This window comes from Solanum stenotomum, chromosome 12, assembly GCF_019186545.1.
Source record: "Solanum stenotomum isolate F172 chromosome 12, ASM1918654v1, whole genome shotgun sequence".
Lineage (NCBI taxonomy): Eukaryota > Viridiplantae > Streptophyta > Magnoliopsida > Solanales > Solanaceae > Solanum > Solanum stenotomum.
The window spans coordinates 37071100-37084980 of NC_064293.1; the positions used below are offsets into that span (position 1 = coordinate 37071100).

The 13881-nt window shown below is 34.1% G+C and overlaps 3 protein-coding genes across 12 annotated transcripts; 1 reads left to right on the forward strand and 2 right to left on the reverse strand.

Annotated features, from left to right (window-relative positions):
• Positions 1 to 75: 75 nt before the first annotated feature.
• On the reverse strand, positions 76 to 4771 carry LOC125846597 (uncharacterized). Of its 2 annotated transcripts, XM_049526132.1 has the most exons (2): positions 2958 to 4771; positions 76 to 568 (listed from the first exon to the last, which is right to left on the reverse strand). In XM_049526132.1, exons 1-2 carry the CDS (start codon positions 4691 to 4693, stop codon positions 562 to 564), a joined length of 1743 nt encoding a protein of 580 aa, XP_049382089.1. In that variant the 5' UTR covers positions 4694 to 4771; the 3' UTR covers positions 76 to 561. The 2 variants fall into 2 exon arrangements, with proteins under 2 accessions (XP_049382089.1, XP_049382090.1); XM_049526133.1 differs by lacking the exon at positions 76 to 568 and having other exon boundaries at positions 2954 to 4771.
• A 901-nt stretch (positions 4772 to 5672) lies between these two features.
• Positions 5673 to 8949, reverse strand: LOC125846598 (uncharacterized). 9 transcript variants are annotated; one of them, XM_049526136.1, is made up of 4 exons: positions 8827 to 8937; positions 7470 to 7575; positions 6307 to 7369; positions 5972 to 6230 (listed from the first exon to the last, which is right to left on the reverse strand). In XM_049526136.1, exons 3-4 carry the CDS (start codon positions 7219 to 7221, stop codon positions 6156 to 6158), a joined length of 990 nt encoding a protein of 329 aa, XP_049382093.1. In that variant the 5' UTR covers positions 7222 to 7369; positions 7470 to 7575; positions 8827 to 8937; the 3' UTR covers positions 5972 to 6155. The 9 variants fall into 9 exon arrangements, with proteins under 9 accessions (XP_049382100.1, XP_049382097.1, XP_049382093.1 ...); XM_049526143.1 differs by lacking the exon at positions 5972 to 6230 and adding an exon at positions 5673 to 5968 and having other exon boundaries at positions 6307 to 7575; positions 8827 to 8936; XM_049526140.1 differs by lacking the exon at positions 5972 to 6230 and adding an exon at positions 5673 to 5968 and having other exon boundaries at positions 6295 to 7575; positions 8827 to 8936.
• Positions 8950 to 12822: 3873 nt separating this feature from the next.
• LOC125848840 (SKP1-like protein 11) lies at positions 12823 to 13278 on the forward strand. The gene has a single exon (XM_049528783.1). The coding sequence runs from the start codon at positions 12823 to 12825 to the stop codon at positions 13276 to 13278; it is 456 nt and encodes a 151-aa protein (XP_049384740.1).
• Positions 13279 to 13881: the final 603 nt, after the last annotated feature.

Below are 13881 nucleotides of genomic sequence, written 5' to 3' on the forward strand. Positions count from 1 at the left end.
ATTCAACCAAGTGCAAAAAGAAGAGAAAATGCACAGCTGAAGCACATTGCAAAATCTCAGGAGTATTAAGACCAGTTCGAAGAAAAAAGTGATATGGAACACTGGGACGTTTACAATTTAATCGAAAAAAGGTGAAAGAACTGCAACTTATATATCCTCAAACATAATCCATGTTGGGAAGGCCAGGGTGGAATTGAAATAACGAAAACAATATACAACATGAACTACATTCGTGCATGACATTGACAGAGGAAAATGCAAGAACTAATTTTCCAACTAACTTGTCTTATAGAATTATCATAACTTGACTGAAAGTTACATGTCCCTCTGTTAGTAGTGGTGAAACCTCAACCAAAGAAAACCATCTGAGAAGAAAACCTGTTTTACAGAGGTAAAAACTAGCATTGACCAACAAATGCATTCATAGCTTGGTCCCTTTAGCCAATGTGTCCCAGACGAGTTGACCACTCACAGCATATAAGAGTCTTGATTCCTCTAGCCAACCGATATTGAACAACTTATCCTCACAAATAAATGCAGGAAGAAATGGCTGCTCAAAAACTAGTCCCTGCAAACACCAGAGATGAGGTTGGTATATCTGTTAAACACCAGGAATAAGAAAAGTGGATCTGACTCAAAATACAAGCACACATGTACAAGCAAGAGGCAACACAATAAGGAGAAGCGAACTAAAAATATGGTTATCCTCCAGAGCAAGAGAACGACCATTCATCCCAATAACAGATATACATCAATGACAGAAAACAGCACAGCATGAGTGGAAGTGCTTTAACCCTCTCTTGTTGGTAGTAAGTTAGAATGTATCATCTCTCAAGGGATTGACAAGAGGATATATTTAAGGAAACTGACAAAGTCTCAAAAACATTAATTGGAAGTTGAACTGCACCCATCTCCCAAGGAATTGCCAAGAAGAGACACTTACAGAAACTGACAGACGATTTCATAAACAAACTTTAGAAGGGACCTTTCACTTCAGATTGCTGTGGAAGTGAAAAAAAATCTGTGACAAGTCAGTGAAGATGCTATGCTTCCTTAAAATTTGGTTCTTTTTGTTTTTCAGAAGTCATGAATTTAACACTGATCCATTAAAGGTATGATGCTTTTTTCTTTTTGAAATTGGATTAAGTTGCAGTTGTCATTTGAGGATTTGAAAATCCTAATTCAAAGTCTTATATGTTTAATTGCAATGCCAGACAATCAAGCGATGAGGCAGATTGTCACTTCCTGGACCTTTTGCTACTAGTTTCTTCCCTAGCATCCCCCCTTCATTTCCCCTTCCATGACAGCAGGCATTGTAAAAAGAAGAAAAAATCCATAAAATTCATTTTTTTTCCCAGTCAGTGAAAAAATCCACAGAATTCATCTTATCCTTTTTTTCCCTTTCTATTCTCAATATATTCATCTCTGCTCTTGATTCAAAAACAAGCTCATCAAGTCACAAAACGAAGGGCAAATGCTGTAACAAAAAATTGCAGAAAAGTACCAAGATAGCTCAGGGCTTCAAGAGCACATCTTCATGAAGATAGACGTAAATGAAAAGAGATACTAGATGTAACGTGAAAAACTAATTAACAAATACAAAATATAAGCAATGCAAGAAAAGTAAAAAGTTAAAAAATGTGTGATGTGAAGAATAATCACTTTGGAGGAAGATAATTAAGGTAAACACGGAGAGCTAAATCACTGGCATACCAAGGTCCCTAACACTTCACATTGCAACATACACAAGCAAGTTGGGGGAAGTCTTCAGTAAACACACTCATTTCATGGTTGAGAATGGAGAATTTATAAAACTTTGGGATGATAAATGGCTGGTAACAGCATTTTGCAGACAAATATTCCAGGACTCTACCAATTAACTGAACAGTCCTAAGCATCAACCATAAACTGTTGGCAAGGAAACTCTAGGAGATAAGCATTTAGAAGGAATATCCTAGACCAGGAGGTAAATGAGCTAAGTTCCTTATTGGACAGTTGACATGGATTCTCCATTTTCTTCTGAAAGACGTAATGGCATGGAGTTGTCGTAAAAATGGTATTTTTTCTGTCAAAAATCATGCTATACTAATCTTCGGAGCAGTAGTAATATTGCCTAAGTGTTGTCTTTAGAAAACAAGTTTGGAAGGGGAAAAATCCAACAAAGATAGCCTATTTCAGCTAGTTAGCTATTTTAGAAGCCTGTCTATCCCAAGAAAACCTCACCAAAAGAGGATTGTGCTCTGCAACAGGTGTTATGTGCTACCCAAGAATCTGAAAACATCAGCCACCTTCTACTTCACTATCAAGTTGCCAAAGACAATCTGGAGTATGTTTTTGAATCTTTTTGGGGTTAGTTGAGTAATGCTCTACACTTTTAAGGAAGCTTGTGCTAGCTGGGGGCTCTGGAGAGTTGGCAATCAGTGAAGATGATACGGCAAATGGTTCCACCCTGCCTCTTTTGGTGTATTTGGAAGGAGAGAAATTTAGATCTTTTGAAGGAGTCACTACACTCCCATATACGTGCTAAAGGCTAGATGTCAAACTCTTTTTAGTTGTTGTGAAACATAGTACCAGTGACATCTCTAATCTTTGAGAAAATCGGGGTCTTTTCCACATAAATAGCGTCAACCAAAGACCGGAGCATCTTAGCAGACACTGGAGAGAAATCCCTAGGCTTCTTTTTTTTTTGGAAAATAGGTAATGAGAGTACTTCATCCGTGGATCATGGTAGAAGTGACAGATTCAGTGGCAATTCCAATCAACACATAAGTTTCAGATCACACTAAAGCTAATTAAATCCTAAATACGGTATCAGATATGTGGATGGATATACAAGGAGAGCATTTTTCACTATCCATGTCACGACTACTTTAACAACTAAATTCTACGACAGGACAGAGCAATAAAAGATCAACCTACATAAACACAATTCTTAAAGCAAGGATCATAAAGCTTACCAGTATTTGATCAAACCATCCCAGCCACAAGTAGCAACTTTACTTTGTTCCAGAGGATGCCACTCTGCACCAATACAGACCCCGTCATGACACTTGAGAGTTCTGAAGACCTTACACGATTTCCAATCCCAAAACCAGCATCTGCCTTCACCATCTCCTGAGAAGACAAACCGTCCATCAGGTGAGAAATTGACCTGGCAGGCATAACCAGCGACAATGTGTCCAGCAAATCTTTTCTTTTTATTCAGCTGAAATCTCTCTCGCGTACTATAGATAAGAATCTGGTTATCCAAACTTTGTGCTGCAATCCAATTCCCATTTGGGTGGGGCGAAATAGATGGCATGGAATGCATATGGGGTTCACTTATATACTTAATAACAACCGGAATACCATATTCCCAAACACGTAGTGATTTATCATCACTAGAGGTCACAAACCTCCTATTATTATCCACAAAGGTAATTGTATTAACTGCCCCCAGATGTTGATCGTACTCTTGTGTAATCTGTCCACTGTTTATATCCCACTGCACAATCTTCTTATCACTCATACCAGCCAAAAGTACATTCTGCTTATCCTCATCAGGATTAAGCCTCACCACATAGGGTATCTTACCTGTCGTGAAGGTTTGAATTACTTGTCCTGTTTCTGTATCCCAATACTTAATGTACTTATCATATCCAGCTGTCAAAAACTTCGACCCGTCATTGCTAAACCAAATATCCCTCACTGCCTTTGTATGCCCCATGTAAGTCCTCATACATTTACCGGAATTGTAAACATCCCAAATCTTCACCTTTGTATCCATCCCAGCTGACAAAATCAAATGACCATGCTTAGGGAAAAACCTAATAGCTGAAACCCCTTTCGTGTGTCCACTCCAAGTATGAACTAATCTCTTTGGTATATAACAATGATCATTAGCAGCCTTTGCATCCTTCGGTGGAGCAATCCAAGACCTGCCCTGATAATCCTTTTCCTCTTTACCATGAAATGTGCTCTTTTCAACCATAGGCTCCGCCTTATCTTTATCACCACCTCTTTCTTCACCCTTCTTCTTAGCATACTCTTCAGCATACTTTTTCTGCTCCTCAGATAATTCCACTTGCAACCCTTCTTTCTTTCCAGCCCATGGACTCTTCCTGTTCTTCATCAACCATGTGTCTGTGGACGGATTTTCAACTTCCGTCATATCCACGTCCTGCTCATCACCCTCCTCCTCCTCCATTTTTTCCTTCTTTTTCTCTAACTTCCTCTTCTTCTGTTCATGCTGTGGTATGTTATACACAGAAATTGCATCACATTCCTTCATTTTTTCCAAATCACCGATGTAGCTATTTTCAGAGGGATCAACAGCATACCCATACTTCTGAAAAGTATTGTACTGCTCGTCAAATACAAAGGGTTCAATGGACGCGTCCTCAACGAACCCTAGCTTGTGATTTCTGAGTCCTTGAGCTAACCCGTCCTTTGCGTACGGGTGAGCTGGACCGCAAATTGGTGCCCATAGTTGTTCGTATGTCGGGTTGAATCCAACGAGGTGCTGGGTCGGATCAAGGGGTTTGGATTGAGCTCTTGCAGCTTCGCCGGCGACTGTTAGGGCTAGCATGGTGTCGTCGACTTTAGGGGCGGCGGATTTAGAAGGAAGCATTCGGATTGGAGAAGAATCCGGCGAAGATTGGGAATTAGGGTTAGCGATTTCATCGTCCTCGGCGTAGGATCGCAATAGGTCCATTAGGGATTTACAGATACTGTGAAAATCGGAAATATTGAGTAATAATCAAAGTTTTGTAGCTGAGACTATATTTTCCCAAAATCTTGACAACGATGATGAAATTGTCCCTTATTTAATGAAAAAAAAAGACTTTTTTAATTATTACTTATACTTTTGTTGATTTTGTAAATTTTAAAAAAAATCCAAAAAATTAAATTAAATTCTCCTTTATAACTAAACAATTATTTATTTTGAAGTAAAAATAAAGCCTTAATCCGTGAATTATTTTACTTTACTACTCCCTCCGTCTCTATTTACTTGTCAAATATTTTCTAATTTGATTTCCCCTTTTTACTAGTCATTTTTGACAAATCAAGAAACAATAATTCTCTTAATATGTGTGTCAAATTAAAATTTGACAAATAAAAAAGAACAAAAAAATATTATATAGAAACGGCTAGAAACTTACAATTGTTCAACAACATGTCTGCTTCTAGTCTAAACAAGTTAGCATGATTGTATGAATTCTTAGCAACCACATTCATAAGTAACATTATGAACAGAATTACTATGCTTAGTTCAAGTTTAGGTAAGAGTTGGATGTTTTGAACAAAGTTGAAGGGAAAAAAATAATGTTCACCTATATATTTTAATTAGTTTCTGAATATATGTGTTGCACTTGTTATTCAATATCAATTGCATCATAGAAAATAATCTTAATTGTTTGCTTAACTTCTTAACTTTATTTTCTATCCACACAATGATTAAATTCAAAACTAAAGATCTATTGAACTTTAGTAAAAATGACAATTAAAATAATTAAGCAATATTGTCTTTCATCTATAAAAACAGTAATTATAATAAACTATAAAGAAAGAACCAATTAATGAAAATAATAAAACCAATGTACCAGAGCTAAGCTTTTTGAAGCTTTCCTTTGAAATTTTTGTGATAATTTTTAGTAGAAATTTCAATTATTTTTATTTTTTCAAGATAAATACTCTATCGAGTGGTAAAATTACATTAACACTCTAATTTATCAATATTCACAATCATGATAAAATTCAAAACAAAATATTGTTGAACCTTGGTAAAAAGTGACATGGAACAATATTTTAGAAAGTAGTGAAGGATTATGCTATATGTTATGTGGAGCTTCAACTGGAAAAGAGCCTATAGGTACAGTATAAGCCAAGAGTTTGATGTACTGATAGCCCAAGTGTCAAATTGTAAAAAGCCTAACAATGCTTTTATCTGTGCTGCTTATTAACACAATTTTCAGTTCCTGCCTCATACCTGTTGCAGAAGATAGAGGACATGTGGTTAGAAAAAATATACTTATGAATCAATGAAACATTTTAGAATGAATTATAGTAGTTGAGTCATAATACACAGGAACTAATTGAAGTATCACTAGTAGTAGCAGATATCGAAACTGAAGCAGCATTTCTTCTTAGGAAACCAATAGTCATGTTATGCAACATCATTTTAAGACCTGTAGAGGACCACCTTGCACGCACAACCACCAAGGCAATTTAGTGAGACATAAGACCGGTACCTAGAAAAGGAATACTGAGCATGTAGCACAGTGTCAACTGCATGTCATAGACAAGTTATTTTACCTCTTGCAGTACCTTTGAACCTTCATAAGAAAATAGCCGAGAAGCATTTGCAAAGCTTATCTCAGCAAGTTCTTCTTTTGTCAGCTCAAGTAGTGATGCAACATAGGAGAGTACATGGTGAATGTTTGCAGGATGGTTATGGATTTCTTCTGCCTGTTGTTCATTGCCTTTGTCCTCCTCCGGTGATTTCTCAGATGGATTTCCATCATTAATTCCTCCACTTGATGTTCCATCAGCTGATGAAGCTTCCTTCTCGATCAAATACAGAGAATCCAGATTGCTCAATTTTGGCAAAGCATCTGGTGCATCTGTCTCCAACAAGATCCTGTCCTTAGGAATTGACTTTAACATTTTCTTCGCCTTGCTTTCCTTCATGGACATAAGGAACCCAGAGAAGGAGAAGTAAGCACCAAGCTTAGCAAATTCAGGAACCATTTCGGCAGAGCCGAGGTAAGAGTGCAGGATGAAACCAGCAGGAACAGGCCCCGCAGATTTCAATAATTCAAGCAGATCCCCGAAAGCACGAACACAGTGTATGGATGCTGGTCTTTCCAACTCTTTGGCAAGTTGAAGCTGCTGTCGACAGACATCCACCTGATCAGCGAAATCAATCTTCCTTCCAAATGAACCTTTATCTAAACCAATCTCTCCAACTGCAGCAGCAGGAGTAGACTCCAAAAATCCTCTCAAGGTTTTCAGCCAATTAGGAGTCCTCTCAGTTATAAACCAGGGATGGAGCCCAAAGTTTGGAACAATAGACGGGTAGCATTCACTCATTTCCTTGACCAAATGCCAATCTTTCTCTGACAGGCCATTGACAGCAAAATGGACAACTCCTGTTTCAGTCGTGGTCTTAATAATTTTTGGGACCATATTAAGGATCTTTGGATCTTGGAGGTGGCAATGAGAATCAAAGAGTTTAATCATTATGGGTTGTGAAACTGCCAGACTCTTCTCTTCTCTTGATACACTCTAAGTTGGTATTATACTGCTTTTTCCTTGAACGAACCCTTAATGACAGCTCATGTGCTGGAGAAAGATAATGGAAACTGGAAGATGCTACACTGTCTCGCAACTGTATGATAGAAAAAGGTGTAGCTAGCTTGTGTATGTATGACAAACAAATGACTAAAGGGAATCTGTACAAATCAAAAGCTGAAAATAAAATGAAGTACCAGTAACCACTCAGAAGTCTAACAATTGCATAATACAACTCAAAAATCCAAATCCGTAAACCCATAAGAACACCACATTCAAGTTGGTCTGCCTTATTAAACCTGACTGCATGCGCACAGCAAAATGAGAGTAACGCTTAGAGTTAAAGAAAAATGACTTTCAAACAGGATAAGTGTTACTTAGGAATTCTAATCATATTTGAACTGAAACAAATATGATTATGCCAAAAATGAGAGTTCATACACAAGGCTACATTCAACGTACATCTCTACAACCAATTTTTTAGTCTTGAACCTCAAATAGGAGTGTAGACTATAAAACCAGTGAAACCACAGTATGGTGAACCTGCAACTCAGGTGGTCAGACTGTTAGACATTGGGTATCATGTTACCACTGGGTGGGCGGAATCGAAATGAAAAACATGACTAAACTATTTCATTTTCCAATTCGATGGTTTAAATTCATCATCAATAAATCAGGCTCTATTCTGCAACGACTCTTCCTCTTTCTTTCAACCAAAGTAGCCATTCTTCCTATTTCTAATTCCAGACAAAGTAAAAGTATTTCTTATTGATCTAAACACCAGAAAGAAGAAAACAAACCAATGAGAACAAGCAGAGAGAAGTAGGCAAGTTACAAACTGGATAAATAAACAGATAATATAAGTAGGAAAATAAAATAAAGAGGACCAACAGCCAAAACCTATAGATAAACAATTTTCGCTAGAAGTTTACACAAACACTATAAAAATGTCACTAGATGCAGCTCCTTTTTTTTGTTTTTATTTATTTATGTTACTAAGAAAGACACATTTATGGCAGAAGAGTTTCACAGAGATCTAAGGATTACTAAACAGAGAACACAAGTCATACATTCACTCTATTTATCATCAGTTCATCACTATTGTTAGTTTTTTGTATCATCAGTTCATCACTATTGTTAGTTCTATTTATCATCAGTTCATCACTATTGTTAGTTTCAAGGGTCTATCAGAAACCGTCTCTCTACGCAGGGATAAGGTCTGCATATATCCTACCCTCACCAGATTCCACTTATCGGATTACAGGAAATCAGATACAATCTTAATTTCCCTCTTATTTAGGGTTAAAAAAAACTTAGTGAAAGCTTAAAGATGTGTTTACAACTTTTCAAACACCATTCTCCAAAGGCATAATTTTGCAAAAAGATACCCAACAAGCGCTTTCTTATACCCATCACCATCTTCCTACCTGTTACATATGTTCTGATTGATAAAAGATTGGATTTTTCAAACACCCATTCACTCCAATTACAAGAAATTTTCATTTTTTTAAGCAATAGTCTCCATAAATTTTCTTGGAATGAATAATTAAGTACCTGGAATATGAGCTCTGAAATTCCGGTACACCTAAAAAGAGAAGCTTTCTCAATCCCCTTCACACTCAAAATTCTCAGGGACAGCTCGAACCACATCTATTTCTTAGGGTTAACCATGGTTAGATATTAGGGATAAAAATTAAAATTATTTTTTCTCCTAATTGAGATTTGGAAGAGAAAAAAAAAAGGGAAAAGGCATAAATTCCCCCTTCAACTTGTACCGAAAAGTCAGTTACACACTTCAACTTTTATGACGATCTATTACACACCTATTCTTGTTCAAAGTGTAATTAATACCATCTCAAAACTGACGTGGAAATAAAATTTAAAATAAAAATAAATTAGGCGCATCCGAGGTTGAAAATAAAGTCAAAAAAGTAACTTTTTTTAACCCCAACCCCTGTTTTCTTCTTTTCTTGTTCCTCTTCTCTTATTTTCCTTCATAATTTTTCTTCTTCATTTTTTTCTTTGCACAATTTTTCAATTTGTCACTTAATTTCATTTTTTCTTATCATATTTCTACAATTTTTCACTCAATTTCATCATTATACCTAGAAAAAATAATTTTTTAATTCAAATTTCACAATGGTTCTAGGAATTCGAGACTTTGTTCTCCTAATCTTTTCACTTTCACCTTCAAATTTTCAGCAAAATACAAGCAAAGCCTCCAACCTTAAAACCCCCAAATATACTTGTAGCCTGTAGGCATCTATATACATACACCCACTTGCCTTTTTTTATAGTTAAAATTGATTTCTTTTCATTTGTGTATTCATATATTTGTATGTACATATTCACACACCTATTTGCCTTATTTGTTGATTGTTCAGATTTGGAAGCACAAAGCTTACTCAAACGTCATGGATCTGAAAAATGAAGCTCATTGAAGCGTATCCATGGTTGAAGCTTTGAGCTCGCCGAAACACTTGTAATAAAAACTAAAAGTAAGGAAATCGAAAAGGGGTAAGGTAAAGGGGTTTGATTCGGTTTTCGTCAATGACTGATTTGGAGTTTTGGGTGGCTGTTTGTGGTGGCTTGGATAGCTGTTTGGTGGTTGTTCTTTGTCGGAGATGGGTTGGCTATCGGGAAAATATGAGGGGATGACGTTATGGAGGTAGGTTTGTGGTGGTGATAGGTTGGTTGTTCTTCACCGGAGAAGACAAAGAGCATTGTGATATAACTTCAAATGAATAATTATTCTAGTCAGATTAGGGATAAAAGTGGGTAGGATTTAGATTGGAAGAAGATATGATTATTAGAGAATTTTAATAATTTGTTAGGGATTAATTAGTGTAAAATAGAGTTAACACAAAAAAGTTAATTAATAAAGAAAAGAAAATAAAAAGAATATAAAAAATTATAATTTATAACGTGGAGCTGACGTGGCGTTGATGTGGCAGCGATTGTAATACACCACATACTGTGAGAGTGGTGTTATGTGTCTCAAGGTGGTATTAAATTCACTTTTAAATAGTAAGGGTGTGTAATAGGTCGTCATAATAGGTGAAGTGTGAAACTGACTTTTCGATATAAGTTTGAGGGGGAATTTATGTCTTTTCCCAAAAAAAAAGGCTTCATTTTTCTAATTTTATTCGGTCACATACATACATTTAGGTAAAATTTTCACAATTACCAAATTTGACACAAAACAGATTTTCCCAAACTCTTTTTTTTCCCCTTTGACTTCCTACTCCAACTAGAACAACGAAAATCTAATCTTCTATCTATTAAGTCGTCCAGACCTCTGAGACATTATAATTCTTCAAATCTTCTTTTAATAATATTCTCAGAATTTGTACTGGACGAGGCTATAGCCGTAAGATCACAAGCTATCAAGAATATGGTTGAAGACGATTGTGTTTCAAACATCATTCCCTTGCCTAATGTTCATAGCAAAACAATGATCAAAGTGATCGAATACTAGAAGAAACATTCAGAAGAAGGCGTCTCCAAAGACATGTTGATAGATTTTGACAAGGCTTTCGTGAATGTGCACCACTCGATTTTGTACGATCTTATTTTAGCTGCTAATTTCTTAACGATAAAGAGATATTGGATATGATGTGTCAAGAAGTTGCCGATAGGGTTAAAGGAAAAACACCAGAAGAAATACGTAAAAAATTTGATATCAAGAATGATTTTAATCCAGAGGAAGAAGAGAAGATTCGTAAAGAGAATACTTGGGGCTTTTGAATGATTTTATAACACTGATGTTATTTTTAATTTTTTGTTCTTTTTTTATTTTAGAATCGGAACGATCTAGTTAGTTATATCCTATTTTATTTAGTTCTATCTTCTGTTGTTCTTTTTTATATAATTGTTGTTTGGTTTCTATTGATTTATAAATTTATAAATTATGTTGAAAAGAAATTAGAGCTATTTATATAAAATTTGAAAAAAAAACGATTGAAAGATAAATTTGATATCCCAAAAAGAAATATTCAAATTTATTTTTTTTAATAATTTTGAGCTATTTTCATTCAAAGCATATTTGATAAATTTTCTTAATTAATTGACACAACTTAAGTACTGGAAAATCTCTTAACATAGCTTTTCTTTGAAGTTACTCATACAACAACAAAAATGATTTAAGTATTAGGGAATCCTTTAAAAGACTATTAAAGTTTAAAACTTAAAAAACAAGAGAGAAGCATTATGGAGTTTCTCTTTTAATATAAGGTTATATTGGTTTACATGTCACTTTTAAAAATTCAATAATAATGTTAATTGGTGCTAGAGCTTAAAAAATATTCTTCGACTTGATTTGGGTAAGAAGATAAGATTGGAAGAACGTATAGAAAAATTCTTGAAAGGAAGTGTTATAGTAAAAGTGAGATCCTACTTGGCACAAATTCAAATTAGTTGAATTTTAATACAACTATTAAACATTGAGTGAAAAGTTATAAAATAATAATTGGAGGAATGTATCTATGTATCGTCTTTCCTTTTGCACAATATATAGTGCATCTTGCAAGTTATTAACGGATGGTTTAACATATTACGACAAAAGAAATCAATTATTACAATTGCTATGAAAAAATACTTGTAATACTCCAAATTTTAGAACAATAATTACTATGGCTTCACAAATAATTGTATCATTGACCAAAATTCTTATTAATTAAACGATTGTATGTACATGTAATGTATCGATATTTTATAAATAATGTTTGATCGTATATATGTATGATGTACAACTATATATCATATATGTATATATAATCAGAAACACATTTATATAGTATTTATACATTGCAACGCATCTTCCTCACGAGTTGATTGTTTTTCCAATATCGACCAACTCAAATCTCTTCTAAATAATACTAAATTATAGATATGAGAAACTTTCAATGTTTCAATTCTTTTAAATATTATATATTCACTAGAAATGATCAATTCACATTTGTTGTTGATCAAATTTTAAAATTTGAGGTTTGAAACGTTTTAATGACATATTTCAATGTATATTCGATTTAAATCTTCACTAAACAATCCTAAAATGTAGATTACATGATCTCCACCAAATGGTTATTCTATTTAATTATTCAAATTTACTATCACCATCTTCCCTTTCTGTTACATTTATTCTGAGTGATAAAGATTGAATCTTTAAAATCTCCACTAACTCCAATTACAAGAAATTTTATATTTATTTAAGCAATAGTTTCCATGAATAATTATGTATGTGTTTACAATTTTCAAACATCATGGTTAGATATTATGGAAAAATTAATTTTTCTCCTAATTGAGATTTGGAAGAAAAAAAAAGGTTTCCTTTTCCTAATCTTATTCGGTCACATACATACGGTTTAGGTAGAATTTTCACAATTTCTTAATTTGACATTGTTTATGCAAAAATGATTCTCCCATCAAACTTTTTTTTCGGTTTTGACTTCCTACTTTAATCAAGATAGTGTAATTTAATGCTCTATAAATTAAGTTCTTCAAACCTCTCAAACATTATAATCATTTTATTCAAATATATATTGACCATCCATGTCTTTTTCCACAAGGTTCTTAACTCTAAAGACTTGCAATGGTAAGGAGTTTGTACTTGACGAGGCGATAGTCGTAAGGTCACAAACTATCAAGAATATGGTTGAAGATGATTGTGTTTCAAATGTCATTCCTCTACCTAATGTTCATAGCAAAACAATGACCAAATTGATCGAATACTGGAAGAAACATTCGGAGGATGACGTCTCCAAAGACATGTTGATGGATTTTGATAAGGCTTTTGTGAATGTGCACCACTCGATTTTGCATGCTCTTATCTTAGTTGCTAATTTTCTTAACGATAAGGAGATATTGACTATGATGTGTCAAGAAGTTATCGATAGGATTAAAGGGAAAACACCAGAAGAAATATGTAAAAAAATTGATATCAAGAATGATTTTACTCCAGAGGAAGAAGAGGAGATTCGTAAAGAGAATGCTTGGGCTTTTGAATGATTTTATAGTTATTTTCAATATTTATTTTTTTTTATTTTAGAATTAAAATTGTCTAATTAGCTATATCCTATTTTATTTAGTTCTATCTTCTTATGTTCTTTTTTTATAGAATTGTTATTTGGTTTATATAAATTATAAATTATGTTGAAAAGAAATTAAAGCTATTTATATTAAATTTGAAAAAAAAAAAACATTCATCCAAATGGTTAAAAGATGAATTTGATATCTCAAAAAGAAATATCTAAAATTAATTTTTAAATAATTTTGAGTTATTTTCGTTCAAAGCATATCCAATTGACTTGATATAAAGAAAAATTGTTGGAAGAATGTATAGAAAAAGCGCTATAGTCCGAGTGAGATCCTACTTGGCGCAAATTCAAATTAATTAAACTTTAATGCGGATATTAAACACCGGTGAAGAAACTAAAAAATATTAATTGGAGGAACGTATAAATGTATCATCTTTCATTTTGCACAATATATAGTGCATCTTTGCAGGGTGATAGTGGATGAGCTTAAAATATTACAATAGAAGAAATCAATTGTTACAATTGTATGAAAAGATACTAGTAATAATCCAAAATTTAGGGGAATATTTACTAC

What these genes read in the sequence shown, in the direction of transcription:
- LOC125846597 (XM_049526132.1), bottom strand. Translation starts at nt 4,693, where the DNA reads ATGGACCTATTGCGATCCTACGCCGAGGACGATGAAATCGCTAACCCT.
- LOC125846598 (XM_049526135.1), bottom strand. Translation starts at nt 7,221, where the DNA reads ATGATTAAACTCTTTGATTCTCATTGCCACCTCCAAGATCCAAAGATC. An exon ending in TTTCTTATGAAGGTTCAAAG is followed by an intron (nt 6,231 to 6,306) that starts GTACTGCAAGAG and finishes TTCCTTTTCTAG; the next exon opens with GTACCGGTCTTATGTCTCAC.
- LOC125848840 (XM_049528783.1), top strand. Translation starts at nt 12,823, where the DNA reads ATGTCTTTTTCCACAAGGTTCTTAACTCTAAAGACTTGCAATGGTAAG.